At 46.0% G+C, this 23,340-nt stretch overlaps 1 protein-coding gene across 1 annotated transcript; it reads right to left on the reverse strand.

Annotated features, from left to right (window-relative positions):
- Positions 1-12,743: 12,743 nt before the first annotated feature.
- On the reverse strand, positions 12,744-18,269 carry LOC119962216 (C-reactive protein-like). The gene is made up of 4 exons (XM_038790232.1): positions 18,217-18,269; positions 15,712-15,781; positions 15,509-15,582; positions 12,744-14,166 (listed from the first exon to the last, which is right to left on the reverse strand). The coding sequence occupies exons 1-4, from the start codon at positions 18,267-18,269 to the stop codon at positions 13,524-13,526; spliced, it is 840 nt and encodes a 279-aa protein (XP_038646160.1). The 3' UTR covers positions 12,744-13,523.
- Positions 18,270-23,340: the final 5,071 nt, after the last annotated feature.

Raw genomic sequence — 23,340 nt, forward strand, 5'->3', positions numbered from 1 at the left:
AGAGATAATAACTCTGTTTGTCCTGGATCTAAGTTTCCACCCTAGCTCCCTGAATTCCTGCCTTACATCCCTATCCCTCTTCCTACCTATGTCGTTGGTACCTATGTGTGTACCCCTCCCCCTTAAGGATCCCGAAAACACAATCCGAGACATCGTGAACCCTGGCACCTGGGAGGCAACACACCAACTGCGAGTCTCTCCCGTTCCCACAGAATCTATTATTAATCCCCCTAACTATGGAGTCTCCAATAACTATTGCTCTACTCCTCTCCCCCCTTCCCTTGTGCGCAACAGGGACAGACTCTGTGACAGAGACCTGTACCCCATGGCTTACATGACTTTCCCTTGTGTCCTTCCCTGACAGCCTATGTTCCCAACTTATGTACTTCAATTCTTGTCTGACAGCATTGTATTTACCCTTCCCCCAATTGTAAATCTTGCCCTGTTGCACGCACCTATCCCTCTCCATTACTAAAGTGAAAGTCGCAGGAGGGTGCCAGTGTTCAGGTAGGTGGTTTGAAGTGTGTCTACTTCAATGCCAGGAGTATACGAAATAAGGTAGGGGAACTGGCAGCATGGGTTGGTACCTGGGACTTCGATGATGTGGCCATTTCAGAGACATGGATAGAGCAGGGACAGGAATGGTCGTTGCAGGTTCCGGGGTTTAGGTGTTTTAGTAAGCTCAGCGAAGGGGGCAAAAGAGGGGGAGGTGTGGCGCTGCTAGTCAAGGACAGTATTACGGTGGCGGAAAGGATGCTAGATGGGGACTCTTCTTCCGAGGTAGTATGGGCTGAGGTTAGAAACAGGAAAGGAGAGGTCACCCTGTTGGGAGTTTTCTATAGGCCGCCTAATAGTTCAAGGGATGTAGAGGAAAGGATGGCGAAGATGATTCTGGAAAAGAGCGAAAGTAACAGGGTAGTTGTTATGGGAGACTTTAACTTTCCAAATATTGACTTGAAAAGATATAGTTCGAGTACATTAGATGGGTCGTTGTTTGTACAATGTGTGCAGGAGGGTTTCCTGACACAATATATTGACAGGCCAACAAGAGGCGAGGCCACATTGGATTTGGTTTTGGGTAATGAACCAGGCCAGGTGTTAGATCTGGAGGTAGGTGAGCACTTTGGAGACAGTGACCACAATTCGGTGACCTTTACGTTAGTGATGGAAAGGGATAAGTATACCCCGCAGGACAAGAGGTATAGCTGGGGGAAGAGCAATTATGATGCCATTAGACATGACTTAGGATGTGTAGGTTGGAAAAGTAGGCTGCAACGGTTGGGCACACTGGATATGTGGAGCTTGTTCAAGGAACAGCTATTGCGTGTTCTTGATAAGTACATAACAGTCAGGCAGGGAGGAAGGGGTAGAGCGAGGGAACCGTGGTTTACCAAAGAAGTGGAATCTCTTGTTAAGAGGAAGAAGGAGGCCTATGTGAAGATGAGGCGTGAAGTTTCAGTTGGGGCGTTTGATAGTTACAAGGAAGCGAGGAAGGATCTAAAGAGAGAGCTAAGATGAGCAAGGAGGGGACATGAGAAGTCGTTGGCAGGTAGGATCAAGGAAAACCCAAAAGCTTTCTATCGATATGTCAGGAATAAAAGAATGACTAGGGTAAGAGTAGGGCCAGTCAAGGACATTGGTGGGAAGTTGTGTGTGGAGGCTGAGGAGATAAGCGAGATACTAAATGAATACTTTTCGTCAGTATTCACTCAGGAAAAAGATAATGTTGTGGAGGAGAATGCTGAGACCCAGGCTATTAGAATAGATGGCATTGAGGTGCGTAGGGAAGAAGTGTTGGCAATTCTGGACAAGGTGAAAATAGATAAGTCCCCGGGGCCTGATGGGATTTATCCTAGGATTCTCTGGGAAGCCAGGGAAGAGATTGCTGAGCTTTTGGCTTTGATTTTTATGTTATCGTTGGCTACAGGAATAGTGCCAGAGGACTGGAGGATAGCAAATGTGGTCCCTTTGTTCAAGAAGGGGAGTAGAATATAACCCCGGTAACTATAGGCCGGTGAGCCTAACGTCTGTTGTGGGTAAAGTCTTGGAGAGATTATAAGATTTATAATCATCCAGATAGGAATAATATGATTAGGGATAGTCAGCATGGTTTTGTGAAGGGTAGGTCATGCCTCACAAACCTTATCGAGTTCTTTGAGAAGGTGACTGAACAGGTAGACGAGGGTAGAGCAGTTGATGTGGTGTTTATGGATTTCAGTAAAGCGTTTGATAAGGTTCCCCACAGTCGGCTATTGCAGAAAATACGGAGGCTGGGGATTGAGGGTGATTTAGAGATGTGGATCAGAAATTGGCTAGTTGAAAGAAGACAGAGGGTGGTGATTGATGGCAAATGTTCAGAATGGAGTTCAGTTACGAGTGGCGTACCAAAAGGATCTGTTCTGGGGCTGTTGCTGTTTGACATTTTTATAAATGACCTAGAGGAGGGCACAGAAGGTTGGGTGAGTAAATTTGCAGACGACACTAAAGTCGGTGGAGTTGTAGACAGTGTGGAAGGATGTTGCAGGTTACAGAGGGACATAGATAAGCTGCAGAGCTGGGCTGAGAGGTGGCAAATGGAGTTTAATGTAGAGAAGTGTGAGGTGATTCACGTTGGAAAGAATAACAGGAATGCGGAATATTTGGCTAATGGTAAAATTCTTGGTAGTGTGGATGAGCAGAGGGATCTCGGTGTCCATGTACATAGATCCCTGAAAGTTGCCACCCAGGTTGATAGGGTTGTGAAGAAGGCCTATGGTGCGTTGGCCTTTATTGGTAGAGGGATTGAGTTCCGGAGCCATGAGGTCATGTTGCAGCTGTACAAAACTCTGGTACGGCCGCATTTGGAGTATTGCATACAGTTCTGGTCGCCTCATTATAGGAAGGACGTGGAAGCTTTGGAACGGGTGCAGAGGAGATTTACCAGGATGTTGCCTGGTATGGAGGGAAAATCTTATGAGGAAAGGCTGATGGACTTGAGGTTGTTTTCGTTAGAGAGAAGAAGGTTAAGAGGTGACTTAATAGAGGCATACAAAATGATCAGAGGGTTAGATAGGGTGGACAGTGAGAGCCTTCTCCCGCGGATGGAGGTGGCTAGCATGAGGGGACATAGCCTTAAATTGATGGGTAATAGATATAAGAACATAAGAACATAAGAACTAGGAGCAGGAGTAGGCCATCTGGCCCCTCGAGCCTGCTCCGCCATTCAATTAGATCATGGCTGATCTTTTGTGGACTCAGCTCCACTTTCCGGCCCGAACACCATAACCCTTAATCCCTTTATTCTTCAAAAAACTATCTATCTTTACCTTAAAAACATGTAATGAAGGAGCCTCAACTGCTTCACTGGGCAAGGAATTCCATAGATTCACAACCCTTTGGGTGAAGAAGTTCCTCCTAAACTCAGTTCTAAATCTACTTCCCCTTATTTTGAGGCTATGCCCCCTAGTTCTGCTGTCACCCGCCAGTGGAAACAACCTGCCCGCATCTATCCTATCTATTCCCTTCATAATTTTAAATGTTTCTATAAGATCCCCCCTCATCCTTCTAAATTCCAACGAGTACAGTCCCAGTCTACTCAACCTCTCCTCATAATCCAACCCCTTCAGCTCTGGGATTAACCTAGTGAATCTCCTCTGCACACCCTCCAGCGCCAGTACGTCCTTTCTCAAGTAAGGACAGATATAGGACAGACGTCAGAGGTAGGTTTTTTACGCAAAGAGTGGTGAGGCCGTGGAATGCCCTACCTGCAACAGTAGTGAACTCGCCAACATTGAGGGCATTTAAAAGTTTATTGGATAAGCATATGGATGATAATGGCATAGTGTAGGTTAGATGGCCTTTAGTTTTTGACTTCCCATGTCGGTGCAACATCGTGGGCCGAAGGGCCTGTACTGCGCTGTATCGTTCTATGTTCTATGTTCTAATTGTGGTCACTATCTCCAAAATGCTCCCCCACTAACAAATCTATCACCTGCCCTGGTTCACTACCAAGTACCAAATCCAATATGGCCTCCCCTCTGGTCAGACAATCTACATACTGTGTTGGAAAAGCTTCCTGGACACACTGCACAAACACTATCCCATCCAAACTATTTGTTCTAAAGAGTTTCCACTCAATGTTTGGGAAGTTGAAGTCACCCATGACTACGACCCTGTGACTTCTGCACCTTTCCAAAATCTGTTTCCCAATCTGTTCCACCACATCTCTGCTGCTATTGGGGGGCCTATAGAAAATTCCTAACAAGGTGACTGCTCCTTTCCTATTTCTGACTTCAACCCATATTACCTCAGTAGGCAGATCCTCCTCGAACTGCCTTTGTGCAGCTGTTATACTATCTCTAATTAACAATGCCACCCCCCCCCCCCCATCTCTTTTACCACCCACCCTAATCTTATTGAAACATCTATAGCCAGGGACCTCCAACAAACATTTCTGCCCCTCTTTTATCCAAGTTTCCGTGGTGGCCACCACATCGTAGTTTCAAGTACCGATCAATTCCGTAAGTTCACCCACCTCATTCCTGATGCTTCTTGCGTTGGAAGTATACACACTTCAACCCATCTCCATGCCTGCAAGGACTCTCCTTTGTCAATGTTACCTTCCCCACTGCCTCACTACACGCTTTGACGTCCTGAATATCGGCTTCCTTAGTTGCTGGACTACAAATCCGGTTCCCATTCCCCTGCCAAAATAGTTTAAACCTTCCCGAAGAGTATTAGAAAATCTCCCTCCCAGGATATTGGTGCCCCTCTGGTTCAGATGTAACCTGTCCTGCTTGTACAGAATGCGCTCCAATTATCCAAATACCTGAAGCCCTCCCTCCTACACCATTCCTGCAGCCACGTGTTCAACTGCACTCTCTCCCTATTCCTAGCCTGGCTATCACGTGGCACCAGCAACAAACCAGAGATGACAACTCTGTCTGTCCTGGCTTTTAACTTCCAGCCTAACTCCCTAAACTCGGTTATTACCTCCACACCCCTTTTCCTACCTACGTCGTTGGTACCAATATGCACCACAACTTCTGGCTGCTCACCCTCCCCCTTCAGGATCCTGAAGACACGATCCGAGACATCCCTGGCCCTGGCACCCAGGAGGCAACATACCTTCCGGGAGTCTCGCTCGCGACCACAGAATCTCCTATCTATTCTCCGAACCATTGAGTCTCCTATCACTATTGCTTTTCTATTCTCCCCCGTTCCCTTCTGAGCCCCAGAGCCAGACTCAGTGCCAAAGACCTGGCCGCTAGGGCCTTCCCCTGGTAGGTCATCCCCCACCAACAGCATCCAAAACGGTATACTTGTTTTGAAGGGGAACGGCCACGAGAGATCCCTGCACTGCCTGCCTGTTTGTTTTCTTTCCCCTGACAGTAACCCAGCTACTCTTGTCCTGTGCTTTGGGTGTGGTTACCTCATATAACCCAAGAAACTCAACCTCACTCTTAACTGTTAATAATAAAACGTTACCTGTGTTTAAATTTACAAACCTGGTGACTGCAGTCAATTTAACTCAACCAAAGCCATGGGTGTTAATATATAATCTAATTTCAGTGGTGTTGTGTCTCGGGATCAAGTGGGTCTGGCATTGACCGCGCTGTAGGCCAGGGTGTGGTAATAGCTTCACAACTTAGTTTCCTACCTATCTCTGCATCACTAGTAGATTTAGCAACCTTACATTTGGCTGCTTCATCATGGTCCTTGATATAAATTGTAAAAGGTTCTGGTCCCAGCACTGATCCCTTTGGCGCTCCATGCATCACATCTGACCAAACTGAAAATCACTCTACTCTCCGTTTCCTGTCAGTTAACCAATCCTTCATTCACAATTATATGTTAACCCTACATCATGAGCCGACATTTCCCTTGACTAGATGGTAGGCTAACTCGTCTGTGGTTTCCTGCTTTCTGTCTCCCCCCCTTTTTTGAATAGAGGAGTCACATTCACTACTTCCCAATCTGATGAGAATCAAAGGAATTTTGGAAAATTAAAATGAATACATCCACTCTCTCAACAGTTACTTATTTTAAGACCCTCGGATGAAATCCTGCAGGATCCAAGGACTTGTCAGCTTTTAGTTATAATAGTTTTCTCAGGTTTTCCAGGTGATTGTGTAGCCATCTGGGATGGCCACTTACAAAGGATCCCGGGAAATATGGTCACCTACAAAGGACCATGGGAAATATGGTCAACCCAGGACTCAGGCACTCAAAGCCTATGTATATTTGCAACTCAGATAACTAGATACTACCAAAACCCCCAGCAATTTGCATTCTAACGGTCCATTGCCCCAGAACAAAAGACCTGTTCTCCAGTAACAGATACAGAAACAGACTGTACTCCCTCCCTTTCTCAGGGAGCCCAAAAAGCCAAGGTCAACGACCGCTCAGGACACGCCCAGCCATCAAGGCACTCGCCCCTGTATTGGCCAAAATCGAAGGCAGTAATCGAAGCCTGCTGAATTATTGGGTCCAAAGCTAAGGACTGCCCAAAAGAGCGCAAAACCCCAGAAGGATAAAGAAAGACACTGCCATGTGTTCAGTCTCTCTTGGCCCTGGCGCTCGGTCTCTCTTCGCCCCGGCCTATGCCTAGAACCAAGTGCAGCATTACGATCAGAAGACAAGTTCAAGACCAACGATCGCTACCAGACGGATGAGCCCAGCAGAAACAAAGTTACTTCTCCAGATCCAGCCTAGCAAGATCCGAACAAAGGCCTTGTTCCTCTGCATAAAGCCGGGTTCCTGAAGTTAAGTACAGGTTGTTATATTGTTAGGTGTAAGTTAGCTTGTCGTGTTTTATGTTGCATGTTGAAGTAATTCTTGTGTGTAAATAAACTATCATTGAACTTGAACTAATTAACTGGTTGTTTGGTCTTTGATCAATATCCGGTGAAACCTTGTGATGGTATCATTTGATACCTGGCGACTCTGAAAAGCAATATCATCATTAATAACTGTCATATCAGTATCCAGTTAAAAGAGCAACATTATTGGGCTTCTCCGGTGCAAATTGCAACAATTTTCTCTCCCTTTCACCTCTTGATTCACAATTATTTCTGGGATGTTATTTGTTTCCTCTACATTGAAGACAGATGCAAAATATCTGTACAATGTATCATTATTTTCTCAGACTCCCAGACTCCCTCACTAGATCACCAGCGCTCACTTTATTTTTCCTTATTGAATATCTGTTGAAACATTTCCTATCTGTTTTTATATTTCTAGCTTGCTTCCCCTCACAGTCTATTTCTTCCTCCTCATGAAGCTTTTAGTCATTCTTTGCTTTTTTTTGTATTCTGTCCAATCTTCTCTAATGCCACTAAACTTTGCAGAATCATATGTTACTGTCTTTCAATTTGATATTATCTTTAACTTCTCTAGTTATCCATGGATGTTGGATCCTTCCTTAGATTTTTTTATTTCTCACTGGAATGTATCTTTTCTGAGTGTACTAGAATATCTCTTTAAATATATGCTATTGCAACTCTACTGACCTATCCCGTATCCTAATTTCATAGAATCATAGAATCCCTACAGTGCAGAAGGAGGCCAATCAGCCCACCAAGTCTGCACTGACCCGCTGAAAGACCACCCTATCTAGGACCACACCCCCACCCCTAACCCCACCCAACATTTTTGACAATATGGGGCAATTTTATCATGGCCAATCCATCCAACCTGCACTTCTTTGGGCTGGAGGAGGAAACCGCAGCACCCAAAGGAAACCCACGCAGGCACAGGGAGAACGTGCAGACTCCACACAGGCTGAATTGAACCTAGGTCTCTGGCACTGTGAGACAGCAGTGCCAACTACTAGGCCACTGAGTCACCTATTATTATTCCCTTTCTCACAATCTCCCATATTTCTTCCCGTGTGTCCTATTCTAAAGTCTAGTTACAGTTACACAGCCTGTAAACCCATAAACACCCCTACAAGTGTCATGTGAGAGTGTGGGTGTGTGTGGGTGTGTATATAGGTCTCTGTAGTGAGGGTACCTTCAAGAAATGGGTGTTTATTACTCCAGTGATGTCAGAGAGTGGGTGAAGCTGGGCTGTCTGTCAGCGTTTTACTTTTGTTTTAGGCTGTGTGCTGCAGGGTGTGTTTTAGTTTCGTTTTCAGAACTGGATAGCTGCAGTCACAGCCAAAAGGTGTATTAGAATCTCTCTTTGTAATCTAAAGACTAAATCGATCCTAGTGATTTAAAACTAATAACAGTAGTGACTTTAACCTGATAGGCTTCTGGTAAAAGGTGTTTTAAGTCTTATGGATGTTCAAAGGAAAGCTGAAAGGATTACTTAGTGATGTATTCTTTGGGGGTTGTATTTGAATTGATGGTTGCTAAGATGTTCACTGTATGTGTTAAAAAGGTTAACTTGAGTTCATAGAATAAACATTGTTTTGCTTTAAAAATACTTTTCCATTTCTGCTGTACCACACCTCTAAAGTGAATCGTGCGCTCCCCATACCACAATCTATGAAAATCTGTGGGTCAGGTGAATTCCATGATACACTTTGGGGTTCTCTAAACCCTGGCCCAGCTCTCAGCTCTCCCCAAACTGATTGTGCATCCTGCTCTGCAGAATGACAGACCACCTTGGTCAGATTGCTCATACTCAAGCACTTTGTTTCTGAGAATAACAATTGACCTTGAATGGGTTAAGAGCACATTCCTCCTTGCTTTCTTGGGGGTGGGGAGGTGCGTGGGGTGGAGGGGGTGGAGTGGTCCTGTTCCACTTCCTGTAACATGTAAAAAAACACTCACAAAAAATCCACACTCTGCTCAGGACAAAATGCATTAATTTATCGAAACATATCTGATGAAATGTTATAATTTCCAGTATAGTTAAAAATGTAAATACATTTTCATTCAGCAAAGTAATGTGATGACGTTAAACTGTTCACAATAAAGAGTTAATTCTCTGATAGCTGGAAATACGGTGGAGCAACTTTTCAGATGAACGTCATGAACTCACCGTCCTTTTAAAAAGTTTAACAAGAAAGCAGCCCGAGGTTCGTTTCTTTTTGAACTAAAGAGAAACCTGAATCAATCTTTTAATATTTTTGTTTGCAGCATGCAATCTCAAAATGTTCCTTTTTCTTTGTGACAATTATGAATTTGTATCCAGATTAAAATTCCCACATATTCAACAAAATCATGATTCCAGCCAGTAGCCATGACTCCAGGATCATAACTTGAAAAGTTATTTTATTGATTACATTTCTCTTTCATTAGCTTTTAAACTTAAAATACTGAAACTACGACCACAAAATTGCAATGTCAAGAAGACAAAAAAAGTCAAAGTTTGAGACATGCAAACGTCAAACATTTGTTGATTCCACGCACATAGGCAAATAATATTGTATGATTTCTATTTGTCTTTGCTTTAATTAGACCTCTGAGCTCTCTGTCACAAAAGTTCAGAAGAAGGTTAATTCACAAAGCCTGCAACATTAACGTGCCATGGAAAATAAAAGTAATGGTATGGTCTCTCTCAGCTCCCAAATTCCAAGCAGACTCAGCATTCTCTCACAGGAACAGGCAGGTTCGTAAAGAGTCAGAACACAGCAACCTCACGTTCCCTTAAAACAAACAAAAAACCAGGATTTTCCATTCTCTTTCATTTTGTTACAGCTGTACTTATCTCTTCACCATTTAAACTAACTTTTAATTCAAGACATTCTCTGCATCACCCATTCTTTATTGATTCAAAATCTCAAACCCCTCCCTCTTGAAAAATCTCTTCATTTTTTTTAAATCTAGGAGACATGTGAAAACAAAAAACCCCAACACTAATTCCTTCTAGACCAAGGTTCTAACAATTAGTCATTGTGCTCCCTCAAAGCCAGAATTAACCCTTAGATTAAATTGACCGAGAAACACTCAATAGTTACTCACACTTTCATATTTCCACGCACCTCCTAGAAATATGAGGCTGGATTCGATGTTGCTGGGATTCTATCCTCCCACTGCTTGTCAGTGGGAATTCCCAATGAAGCCACCCCATACTACTGGGAAACCTGTGGGTGCAGGGTGTGCTGCCAGCGGGAAAAGAGAATCTCCACTGGCCAATTCTGGTCAGAAGGGAGAGGAAAATGTTGAATATTCATGTTTGTTCTGAATTGGAACAAGGTCACTTCAAGAGTCTGATCAGATGATGTATTGATGACGCCATTGTCCCCCCCCCACCCTCTCCACCACCACCCCCACTCCCTCCTGGCCTGCAGTCTAATCCGGCGTCTTGTTTTGTGTCTTACAGGACTTGCTGGGGATGGAGCATTTCCATCTGGTATCGTCCGCCCCCAGCCAGTGCCACAGCTAGAGCTCACCCGTGAGCCGGGCGTCAATGCTGAGAGCAGCTCGGACACCAGCCATCCGCCCGAGACTCAGGAGACCCCAGAGCTCATGTTGGAGGATGACAGGGATTTTCCGTCACAGCTGTCTCCAATACCCTCTACCATCCCAAAGACATTCACCTCCGTTGGGCACATTAATGAAGAGACACCCAGGACAGCAAGGTAGCACAGTGGTTGGCACAGTTGCTTCACAGCTCCGGGGCCCCAGGTTCGATTTCTGGTTTGAGTCCCTGTCTGTGCGGAGTCTGCACGTTCTCCCCGTGTCTGTGTGGGTTTCCACCGGGTGCTCCGGTTTCCTCCCACAGTCCAAAGATGTGCAGGTTAGGTGGGTTGGCCATGCTAAATTGCGCTTAGTGTTCAAAGAAAAAGGTTAGGTGGGGTTACGGGGATAGCTTGGAGGCGTGGGCTTAAGTGGGGTGCTCTTTCCAAGGGCCGGTGCAGACTTGATGGGCTGAATGGCCTCCTTCTGCACTGTAAATTCTATGATTCTATGACACTCCCTGGTGCTCATCACAGTTGACCTGGTACAGCAGGTGGAGGTAGAAACACTCGAAGAGGCGGACAGTCGAAGAGCAGGCCGATCCCAGGGACTAGCTATCGTCCATACGGGCCTTGAGCTTCTGGAACAGACAGATCGTGGAAATGCAGTCGCAAAGCCAGGGACTATATGAGGGATTGTCGGTGAGAATCCAGCACTTGCAGGTGCAGCTGGAGGACTCCCACCACATACAGCAGCAAGGAGGTGGTGCTGACAATGCGTGCCACCCAGGTCAACACAGCAAGGATGGCGTCCGCGATGGAGGCATTGGGGCGACGGTTTTGGCTATGGATCAGCATGTCTAAGGCCTGTGGCATTCTGTGCAGGTGGGGGCCGAAGCCCAGGATGGGGTTGCCGCCTCACAGACGACATGTCTCAGAGCCGCCTGGAATTGACAGTGACGCTCCTGAGCGTGGCCCAGTCACAGCAGGCCATGGCTGGGAACGTCGGCGGCATTGCCCAGGCGCTGACCGACGTGTCAACAAAACAGAGAGAAGCGGCCCAGTCCCAGACTCGTTACGGTAGCACAGTGGTTAGCACTGTTGCTTCACAGCTCCAGGATCCCACAGCTTGGATCACTGTCTGTGCGGGGTCTGCACGTTCTCTCCTTGCCTGCGTGGGTTTCCTCCGGGTAATCCGGTTTCCTCCCATAGTCCAAAGATGTGCAGGTTATTTGGGTTGGCCATGAGCAATTGCCCCTGAGTGTCCAAAAAGGTTAGGTGGGGTTACTTTGTTGCGGTGATAGGGTGGAGGTGTAGGCTTAGGCAGTTTGCTCTTTCCAAGGGCCGGTCCAGACTGGATAGGCCGAATGGCCTCCTTCTGCACTGTAAATTCTGCGATATGATTCAGAGGGAGAAGGCCCAGTCCCAGAGGGTGGTGGCACAATCACTGGCTCATGTGACACAAACCCAGAAGGTGGTGGCAGTCACAGCATGATGCGGCGCAGTCCCAGACAGAGATGGTCCACTCCTTGTGCTTCATGGCCACGAGCGTGCGGACCCTGTTGAGACCAGGGTGGCCCTCTAGGGCTGGCACTGCCAGGTGGCAGGGGATAGCTCCACTTGCACCCCTGTCCCATGGAGTAGCCCGGGGCCATTGGGAGGAGGTGGTGATGGGGCCTGTGCCGGTGACTCCCGGAGGGGAGGTGCCGGAACACTGCAGCACCTCGGACTCAACCCCCTCCTATCCCTGGTGCATGTGTTGGGCAGTGCAGGGCAGCACCATGCCACCCGGGACACCTGAGCAGCAGCCGGGCGTATCCAGGCCCGGTCATCCCAGGAGACGCCCGCTGACGGGGCCCCAGGTCACTGGACAAGAATCACAGCAGGCCACCTCCAGTCCTGCTGTACCAACTGGGGAACTCCCCAGATGTAGCTTGGGGCCACAGGGTCATAAAGCTATGCACTAGCTAAGTTGGCATGAGTGCAGGGCACAGTTCTGGGGGCTAGGGCACACATCTATTAATATTTGTTCACATTGAACACCTGTTGCCACCGTTGCAACTTTCCTAGGTGCTCTGCCTGATGGGTGTGAGGGATGGGCTGGTCTGGGCTGACTGGGGGGATGGGGGAGGGGGGCTGAGGGCGGAGGGCGGTGATGGGCAGGATGGAATGAGCCCCCCGAATATCCCCACCACTGCCACCCCAGGGATTCGATGCGACCACGTGATGGAATGGCCAGCTCGCATGCAGGGGTCACCCAGGTAGAAGGTGCTACCGTGGGTATGTCTCCCACATTGCAGGTAAAATCATACTGCCACGCCACCTAATCTGCAGGCCCCACGCCTATTATCCCACCACGAGGAGGTGGGGGTGGAATATTCTGGCCCGGAATTTAAACACACACAGTAACCTCTCCATTTTGATGCTCATTTATTAGTATTATGAAGCTGCAACATTACAATTTGATTACAATCTCCTTCCAGGAAAATCCCAATATGTGAGAGTTACAAATCATGGTGTAATATCAGCAAAGAGAGAGAGAGAGAACACAAACAGTATTAATCACAAATCAGTCCAGTTACAACCGAGAACAGAATCCACTTTTACTGAAGTGAATTTCTCACAGTCTGACTGTCCCTCAGCCACACTCACATTAGAATCTTTTATAGTCTCTGTGTGGGAGACAGCTCTGAAGCAGCAAACTCCCTCTGTCACCTATGGTGCACCTTGTAACTGGGATACAGAAGTAATCTCACTGGGATTTTAAAAAGGGCACCAGTGGCGTAATTGAGGGGAATGTGTGGCTAAGTAGGTGGACTTGTTGGTTCTGAGCCATTTGAGAGATTCTCTGGGTTTGAAACGGGGTTCAGGATGCAGTGCACCCTGGGGATTTACACCAAGCTGTGTCCTGTATCGGTCAACCTAATTTCCCGACTCTCTCGTCCCATCTCTGATGGAGAATGACAGTGATTCTTCCCCAGATACCGATGAAGGCGAGAAACGAAAAGATCCCAGTGAATAATCCCTGATCCAAATATAATCACCTCTGTGACAAATTTCCATTTATTCCAGATTAAACTTCATTACTGTTGGTTCCTGATCTTATTATGATAGAAAAAAAAATCGCAATGCAATAATCTATTCATGCAATTTAATGGCAATTTCTGCCCTGAAGTGTGTTCGGTCCCATGCTTTAGCCCACTATTGATCGGAAACAATTTTGACCTGGGCAATCATTATTGTTTTTAATATTCACCGATCCATTTGCAATGTACCTTACACTTGCCCAGCTGATGATATTCCCTCCAGCGGAGTGAACGCCCTGACTTACAGCCTTTACTGCGCAGGCTTTTAAAGCATAGCTCCACATATTAACATCTGTTATCTCCCCAACAAAAGACTGGTCTAAATCAAATCGTCCCCTAACCGTATCCTGTTCCTGACCCAGGATAATTGCACCTCCACCATGCACCACAGTTGTCGATTTAATTTGTCTCTGTAGCGTTCGTTCCCCATTCACCCAGACCGTTACAAGGCTGCTCCTGGCCTCCCAGGTCACACAGATGTGTCTCAGCAGTGCATTCATTATTGGGAGGGAAAATCCAACCGTGTTTTGGCCGAGATACAGAACAAGTATTCCATTTTTTCCTTGCCAGATCAACAATTCATTATTGTGATATGACGTCGCATATGAGAACAACACATATTCGCGGTCTAGTTCAGAAGCTGCCCTCAGGCAGACAGTAAAAGCTGACAAATCGGGACATTTCGCTGGTTTCAGCTCGACATAACTATCACTGGTTTCTTGGGAAATATCAGCGACTTCCCCGCAAGAACTGTAAAACAAAGAGTTTAGATTTTTGTTAGAAGGCTATTTGAATAGGAAAAAAGTCACAAGGGACACACCGAGAAAGGAGATTTAACATTGAAAGCATGGCAGTCTTGCCTGCATGAAGGGATTGCCCCTCACAAATTCTTGCCTGGCTGGAAAGTGAAGTATAGACATTTTTGATTTCAGAAACGTGGGTGCACAGTTTACACACCACCAAGTAATAATGACCCCATCATCTACTCTACGGAACTGCTGCAGTTAGTCCCCTCCAACGACCACTATGCTTCGGGATGACTCCAACCAGTGGCGAGTTTTTCCTCACTTCAATTCCCATTGAGCCCAGTTTTGCTGGGGCATGCTTGATGTCACACTCGGTCAAATGATGCCTTGGGTGTTGAGTATCGTCACTCAACTCACCTTAATCTGTGCTGCCTCTTCATCAGTCTACACTTGTAGAAGTGGCTGTTAACTCCCAGGGTAACTTTTCCCAGGATTACTTTTACCCTAGAAGCTTACCATTGTAGAGGTTAAACTGTCTGGTTTGTAGCTGCCGGGTTTATTTTTTGAATAAGCATAGCATTTTCATTTCCCCAGTCCTCTGGCACCCCCTCAGTATCCAAGGAGATTTGGAAGATTGTGGTCAGTTTCTACCCTTACTTCACTCAGTAACTTAGAACATCTCCCATCCAGACTGGGGGCTTATCTACTTCAGTAGTCACAGAGGGGTCTGGAAAGGACAGTCAAAATGAGTGGTTTGGTAATTGCTTTATCGCATCTACACAGCTGGGGAGACTCTGTGTTCAGCTCCTAATGTCTTGAGTGAACAATCCAGTTGATGGGTATTCGCCCCTCAGCGGGGGAGCTCATGCACCATGAGGCTCACAGGGAGATGAACCATCCCCACACTCACTGGGCCCCTGTTCCCCAGTCCCCCTGTTTTCTTCCCATTGGCCAGGGTTCACGCGCTCCCACACAAGGGCCCCAAGTGGGGGCCACATGGCCCACAAACACCCCTGAAGAGGCCATACTACCACAGCGGACCTCAAACCTGAGTCTAAACTGGTGAGGATATTGAACCATGGAGAGGAAGAAACACAGTTCCTGTCCTTCATTCATTAATATTTGTTCATAAATCTCTGCCCATTTGCTAGGAAAAGGGAGCTGACTGACTCTCACTCAGACTCCTTACCCCAGACACTTAGGCCATTAGCTGAATCAGCAGAGACCAGGGGTGGAACCTGGGATCATGCTGCCCTGTGCGGGGCTCAGTACCGTGAGCCTAGAGTATACTCCAAATGCTGTTTGCACTCTGTAACCTGCCTATTACAGCACTATTACAGACATACCTGCATTTGCAGACACTGGCTGGTAAACACAAGCCACAAGCACAAAGAGAATGAAGGTTTTCATTGTGTCCAACCTGTAAAATATAAACAATCACTGAGTAAATTAATTTCACTTGGCCCTGTTATAGATCCATTGGAAATGAGAACCACCGCCCAGTTTGAGGTTTTCTCCTAACACACGAACAATCCCTCCCAGTACTCACTGTGATTCTTGCCCAGAGGTGAATCCAATAACCTGTGTTCAGGACCGGCTCTAATTTATACTCTGCTGAGCTCACTCACAGCCAATTGCATTGAAGTCAATAAGGAGGCGGAGCTAACACCGCTGTCCCTCCAAACAAGTACTTTCTGACATCACCACATTTTTACACAGGTCACAAGATCATTAGGATGAGGGTGTCCGGGCAACACGGTGGCGCAGTGGTTAGCACCGCTGCCTGACGGCGCCAAGGACCCAGGTTTGATCCCCGCCCCGGGTCACTGTCCATGTGGAGTTTGCCCATTCTCCCTGTGTTTACGTGGGCCTCACCCCCACAACCCAAAGATGTGCAAGGTACGTAAATTGGTCACAATAAATTGCCCCTTATTTGGAAAAAAAGAATTGGGTATTCTAAATTTACTTTTAAAAAAGGATGAGGGTGTTCATTTGGCCCATCTTATTTCCTCTGACGAGACAGATAAAGTTTCACCCACCCTACCCGATTGTTCCTGCAATGATTGGAGTTATTTCTCCACATCTACTCCCTCTGTCCGTCTGCCCCATGTGTCGCTGTCTTTTTCCTGATCTCAGTTGGAAATTTCCCGCTGACTAGATTGTCGATCCCTTTGTACCAACACAGCTGCGGAAATTCAGAACTCCAGGTGACCGTTGTGGGGACAGGCATTGAAGGGCGTGATTGTATGTAAGAGAATTGGAGTTTTAAATGAAACATTTAATTGGCATTCAACCTGTAACATTTAACTTCATGTTAATGAGGAGAACGTTAATAATTCCACAATAAAACAGAGACTCACAAAGTATGAACTTGCATTTATCCAGTGCCTCCTGACCTCAGGAGCTAATGAACTAAAAAATACTTTTGTAATGTGGGGAAACTTCTCAGTCACTTTGTGCATGGCAAAATCCCACAAACAACAGTAAGCTAGTAATCAGATTCTCCATTCTAGTGATGTTGTTTGAGGGCTAACTATTGGCTGGTCGAGCATCCTGGGAATGGGTCACTCTGCTGTACAGTATAGTCCACAGTACAAAATGTTCTCCATTCGGGATACTCTCCAATAGGGGACAGTCTTCAGTGCAGGACAGTTCCTGGTACAGGACTTGACAACATGCAGGAAACATTAGTTCAATGTTGACAGAGAGGGAGTGGAAAAGTATCAAAGTTATATTCTTGCAGATGAGATGAACTGATTCATTTGTTCTTTGATCCAGGAATTCTGGCCAAGAGTCTGGGAGAACTTGCTTTTCTCAGAATAGTGCCAAATATGGAAAACACCGGAATATGCAGAAGAGGCAGCAAATGATATCCAGTTGATAAGCACATTGATAGAAAATTATTTTTGTGTACACGCGGTAAAGCAACTACCAAATAGTCCTGTGACTGGTTAACTTTAATTGACTTAAACAGTTGAAGTCAAAGAGAACAATCACAAGAGTTTGAACTTTGGCTTCAAACATAATTTTGTCCATTATTGTGTCAAATGTATGGAGGAGCTACAGCAAAGTAGTGGTAAATATGCCACTAATGTTAACCAGGCAGCAGTATTAACCAGGTTGCCAGTGGTAACCAGATCAGCAATGTTAACCAGGTATGCAGTGGGAACTATGTTAACAGTGTTAACCAGGTCAGCTGTATTAACCAGGCAAGCAGTGAAACTATGTCAGCAGTGCTAACCAGAACAACAGTGTTAACCAGGTCAGCAGAGTTAACCAGGCAAGCAGTGAGAACTATGTCAGCAGTGCTAACCAGAACAACAGTGTTAACCAGGTCAGCAGAGTTAACCAGGCAAGCAGTGAGAACTATGTCAGCAGGGTAGCATGGTGGTTAGCATAAATGCTTCACAGCTCCAGGGTCCCAGGTTCAATTCCCGGCTGGGTCACTGTCTGTGTGGAGTCTGCACGTCCTCCCCCTGTGTGCGTGGGTTTCCTCCGGGTGCTCCGGTTTCCTCCCACAGTCCAAAGATGTGCGGGTTAGGTGGATTGGCCATGATAAATTGCCCGTAGTGTCCTAATAAATGTAAGGTTAAGGGGGGGGGGGGGGGTTGTTGGGTTACGGGTATAGGGTGGATATGTGGGTTTGAGTAGGGTGATCATGGCTCGGCACAACATTGAGGGCCGAAGGGCCTGTTCTGTGCTGTACTGTTCTATGTTCTATGTGCTAACCAGAACAACGGTGTTAACCAGGTCAGCAGAGATAACCATTGGACATTGCTTGAACTATTGTGTTGATGGACGCCTGGAGGGGCGTTTCCCGTTTATCGTGGTGCGCGACCAGGGGCCCAGCCTGTTGGGTCGGGACTCGTTGCGCCATTTGCAGCTTCAGTGGCAGCACATTCTTCAAACAGGTTCTGGAGGGTTGACAGAGGTACGAGGACGGTACGCAGATGTATTCCAGTCCGGTTTGGGGAAGATAAAAGGGGCTGTAGCCTGTATCCAGGTTGAACCAGGAGCCATGCTGCACTATTTCCAGGTGCACATGGTGCCTTACGCCTTGCTCGAGAAGGTAGAAGCGGAGCTCACTTGTTTGAAGCCAGATGCCATGGTTCGCTTGTGCGGAGATTATAAACTTACAGTGAATACGGCTTCCCGGCTCGACCCATACCCAATGCTCCACATAGAAGATCTCTACGCGAAGCTTGCAGGTGGACTCTTGATCACAAAATTAGATATGAGTCGTGCCTACCCTACAGTTGAAGCTGGACCGTGCCTCCTGGCCATATGTAACTATTAATTCACACAGGGATCTGTATTCATGTACACGGTTGCTCTCTGGAGTATCCTTTGCCTGCACTATCTTGTGTTGTTCCTTGTGTCTTAATAAAGCTCGTAGTCTCAAAGTTGGAGTAGATGCTTTATTGTAAGTTCGTTCTCTCTTCAGTGCTTAACTTACAGCTACCTCAATGCTGCTTGCCTGTGTCTTGCTACCAGTTCCCCTTCTGTGAAGTGTGTTCTCACTTCCTGTTCCTCTGTATTTATAGCTCTCCTGTGCTCCCTCTAGTGCTTGCTCAGTTGTATTGCATCTACACAGATATACAATCACCACATCCCCCTTTTTTCTTTACATATTTTCTGTACATCGTTAAAGAAAATTGTACAAAACAGTTAGATTACTTATGATATGTGTATCTATACAAGTGATGATGATGTTGGATATTTTACAGAGCCAATCAATATTTATGAGTCCAATCTTAAAAAAAACATTTATGAGTCCAAACTTGATGAATTTGTTCATTGATTTTTTTCAATTTCATTGTTGACGTGTTGACATTGATATTGCAACTCCGTTGTGAATGTCGTCGGTGATTTTGATTTTTTAAAAAAAGTAACCAGTACGTCATCGCGAGGTGTTTGAATGGTTGAACCACTGATGTCGACTGACATGTACTTTTTTTTTGTGCTTGTGGTATCGATTTAGTGTGTCGTCTGCCTTGAAAGCTGGTGTGCTTGCTTGTTCTGGAGCAGATGTAAGTCTGTGCGATTCGTTGTCATCCCATAGCAAGTTTGTAGTCTTGTCATTGTTTTGCAGTGTGCTGTGGCATTGTCCTTCATGTGCAGAGTTGTACCATTTTGTACAAGTCGTTGTTTCATTACTGTTGTTTCTGTCATTCCTGTCTTTCTTGTTTTCGTTGTCATTCTTGTTGCTGTTTTTGCCGTTTCTGTCTTTGTTGTTTTCATTGTCATTCTTGTTGTTGTTTTTGTCGTTTCTGTCTTGGTCCTTGTCGTGCTTGTTGCTATCTTTGTTATGCTTCTTGTTGTTTCTGTTGTTCTTCTTGTAGTTTTTGTTGTTGTGCTTGTAGTTTTTGTTGTTGCTGTTGTTCTTGTTTCTGCAGTGCTTCTTGCGATTTTTATTGTTCTTATCACGCTTCATGTTGCTTTTGTTCTTGCTGTTGTTGTTCTTGTTTCTGCTGTGCTTCTTGTGGTTTTTGTTTTTCTTGTTGTGCTCAATGAGTGTCCCGTGTGGATAATTTGAGTCATTGTCACAGTTATTGGTGCGTGTGTCCTTTGTGGTATCTGTTACATTGAACATTTCGTCTAGAGAATGGTGAGAATGATCTGATGTTGCATTGATGTTGGTGACATCAGTCATTTGTGGTGGATTTGATTCCTCTTTGCTTCCTTGGTGCTCCTCTTCTGGAGTCAAATTCTTCACAATTTCATTTTCCTGTTGGTCTCTGTGCTCCTCTTCTGGAGTCATTTGTGGTGGAGTTAATTCCTCGTGTTTGCTTCCTTGGTGCTCCTCTTCTGGAATCAAATTCTTCATGATTTCATTTTCTTGTTGGTCTTGGTGCTCCTCTTCTGGAGTCAAAATCTTCATGGTTTCTATTGACGTGGTCTCTCTGGACTCTTGGGTGGCCCTACCCTGTGCTTCTGTACAGATGAGCTGAGAACTGTCAGTCTCGCTGTGATCCTGCACCTCCTGTATGTCGAGTGTGATCACATTGGCACTGTTTTCGCATGCAGTGGGTAGATTTACATTGTCATCTTCTTGATTATGTGAGCTTGGTAGACTTTCATAGTCTGCTTGCGGTTGCTCAGAGACGGTGGGTTGACGTTCATGGTCTTGTTCATGCATGGTGTTTGCCAGGGATTGTTTTCTTGCTTCCATTTTGGAGTCTTTCAACAAGCTGTCTGTGGAGGCTCACGTCACTCTCTTTGTGGAGTCTTTCATCACTCTCACTGTGGAGTCTTTCTGTGCTCTCTGTGTGGCATCGTCTTCGTCTTGTGTATAGCTGTCATCCAATGTATCGACGATCTGCCATGGCACCATGGTGTTGGATTCAGCTACCATGAGTAGAGTCGCGTTGAGGTTTGCGACCGTGTTGCTGATGCTGTGATCAGCATATCCGAATAACTCATCCATGTCTGAATAGTATTGTTCGAAAAACAAATCATCTTTTTTTGTCTCGGATTTGGTTTCGTTTTCTTCATCTTTTTTTGTTTTGGAATTGTTTTTGTTCTCTTCACTTTGAGTGGTGCAGACTGCTTGTTCCAGGGTGTTGTGAGAGTTATTTTCAACTGCTGGTGTAATTTCAGGCGTTTTTCTGTCTTTTGACGGAAGAAAACTGGGTTTTACAGCTTTAAGTATCTTGTTTTTAATTTTCGGGCATTTCCCTTTTCAGTGGGCGTGGTCCGGGGCCTCAGACATCATGATGCTCGTGACGTCATGCGTAGGAATCGATTGCGCATGCGCAAATCGGCCTTCCTTTACTGTGCGGTTTTGTGTCCACTGCGCATGCGCGGCTTGCTCATGAGCATAACGATCTGCAACAAAAACTTTTTAAAACTGCGCATGCGCAGAACGCAAAATGGGTGATTGTAACTGCGCATGCGTGGCTTCTGTATCATAGAACATAGAACATAGAACAGTACAGCACAGAACAGGCCCTTCGGCCCTCGATGTTGTGCCGAACAATGATCACCCTACTTTAAACCCACGTAACCCGTATACCCGTAACCCAACAATTCCCCCCATTAACCTTACACTACGGGCAATTTAGCATGGCCAATCCACCTAACCCGCACATCTTTGGACTGTGGGAGGAAACCGGAGCACCCGGAGGAAACCCACGCACACACAGGGAGGACGTGCAGACTCCACACAGACAGTGACCCAGCAGGGAATCGAACCTGGGACCCTGGAGCTGTGAAGCATTTCCTGCTCATGCGCAGATGCAGATTTTCGTCCTTTGTTCCCCAGAGACTAAAATGTGCTCAGACGCCATTTTACAGCGGATTTCATCATTTTTTCTTTCTGAAAAGTTTAAGTTACCTTTTCCTTTTGATCTGGACTGGATTTCTGTCTTTTGTCTTTGTGAAAAATTCAAGTAACTTTTTCCTTTCGATCTGGACTGGATTTCAGCGTTTTGTCTTTGTGAACAATTCAAGTTACTTCTTCCTTTTGATCTCATACAGTACTGTTCAAGTTTCATACAGTGCTCTTCAAATTTTTTTAGTATTATTTCTAATTTGGTGCTGGCTTCATCTTTCGAGTATTTAAAGCCATTATATACTTCTTTAGCTTCATGTCCTGCGATGAGCAGTGCTATTTACATTTTGTCTGAGGCTGCTGCTAAATCATTAGCTATGATATATATATCGAACACTTGTTTATATCTTTTCCAGACATTACTTACATTACCGGTTATGTTCAGCTGAGGTGGGGTTCCAACCCACCTCATCGAATAAGCGAGGTCTTCCCAAGTCGAATGTCCGGTAGGAGTTTTCCTTGCCATTTTGGTCTTTCTGTGTCTGCAGCTTTTCGTTGAGTAATCTTGCAGTAAGCGTCTGAAGCCACAGCCGGTACCATGTGTTGTTCCTTGTGTCTTAATAAAGCTCGTAGTCTCAAAGTTGGAGTAGATGCTTTATTGTAAGTTCGTTCTCTCTTCAGTGATTAACTTACAGCTACCTCAATGCTGCCTGCCTGTGTTTTGCTACCAGTTCCCCCTTCTGTGAAGTGTGTCCTCACTTCCTGTTCCTCTGTATTTATAGCTCTCCCGTACTCCCTCTAGTGCTTGCACAGTTGTATTGCATCTACACAGATATACAATCACCAGATATATTTTAACGCGTCATGGAGGGCATCTTGAGAGGTTTACCACGTGTCACTGTTTACTTAGACAACGTCTTGATTACAGGGACTTCGGAGCAGGAACATTTGGAAAATTTAGAGGCTGTCCTTTGACACTTCTCAGAGGCTGGAGTCTGTTTACGTTGTAAAAAGTGTGTCTTACAGGCGAAGGAAGTGGCTTACCTGGGTTATCGGGTGGACTGCGAAGGTTTGCACCCCCTCGCAGAGAAGGTGTGCGAAATTCAACAGGCCCCCACCCCGACTGACACTTTGCATCTTCGTTGCTTTCTCAGCCTCGTGATCTATTACGGGAAGTTCCTCCCCAATCTGGCAACTACGCTGGCCCCATTGCACCTTCTGTTGAAGAAGAATCACACCTGGGTTTCGGGTCAGCCGCAAGGAACCGCTTTCCGGCGGGTTAAACTACAATTGTCGTTGTCTGGGTTACTAACCCACAATGATCCGGAAAAGCCTTTGCTAGTCACATGTGATGTATCCCCATATGGTATTGGGGCCGTCTTGTCCCAAAAAATTAGAGAATGGAGCCGAGCGGCCGACAGCTTTCGCTTCCCACACATTGGCTGCAGCAAAAAAGAAGTATGCGCAGATCGAGAAGAAGGGCCTGGCGGTGAGCTTTGCGGAGAATTCTTCCACCAGTATGTTTATGGCCGCCACTTTGCTATCGTGACTGATCATAAGCTTCTGCTTGGACTTTTCCGAGAGGATAAACCAATTCCGCCCATTGCTTCTGCACGGATCCAGCGCTGGGCTTTGTGGTTCGCTGCCTACGAGTATTCTCCAGAGCATAAACCAGGGACCCAGATAGCGAATGCTGATGCATTGACGCGGCCCCCTGTCGACCCCCATGACCGATGAGGTGGTTGCAATTCTAAATTTTATGGACTCCTTGCTTGTCATGTCATTGCAGACCTGTGAGTGGACTCAGATGGATCCAGTCTTGTCAAAGGTTCGGCACATAGTCCTGTATGGTGGGCAGCATAGACAGCTCCCAGACGAGTTGCGATCATTTTCCTCCAAGCTGTC

This window comes from Scyliorhinus canicula, chromosome 1, assembly GCF_902713615.1.
Source record: "Scyliorhinus canicula chromosome 1, sScyCan1.1, whole genome shotgun sequence".
NCBI lineage: Eukaryota > Metazoa > Chordata > Chondrichthyes > Carcharhiniformes > Scyliorhinidae > Scyliorhinus > Scyliorhinus canicula.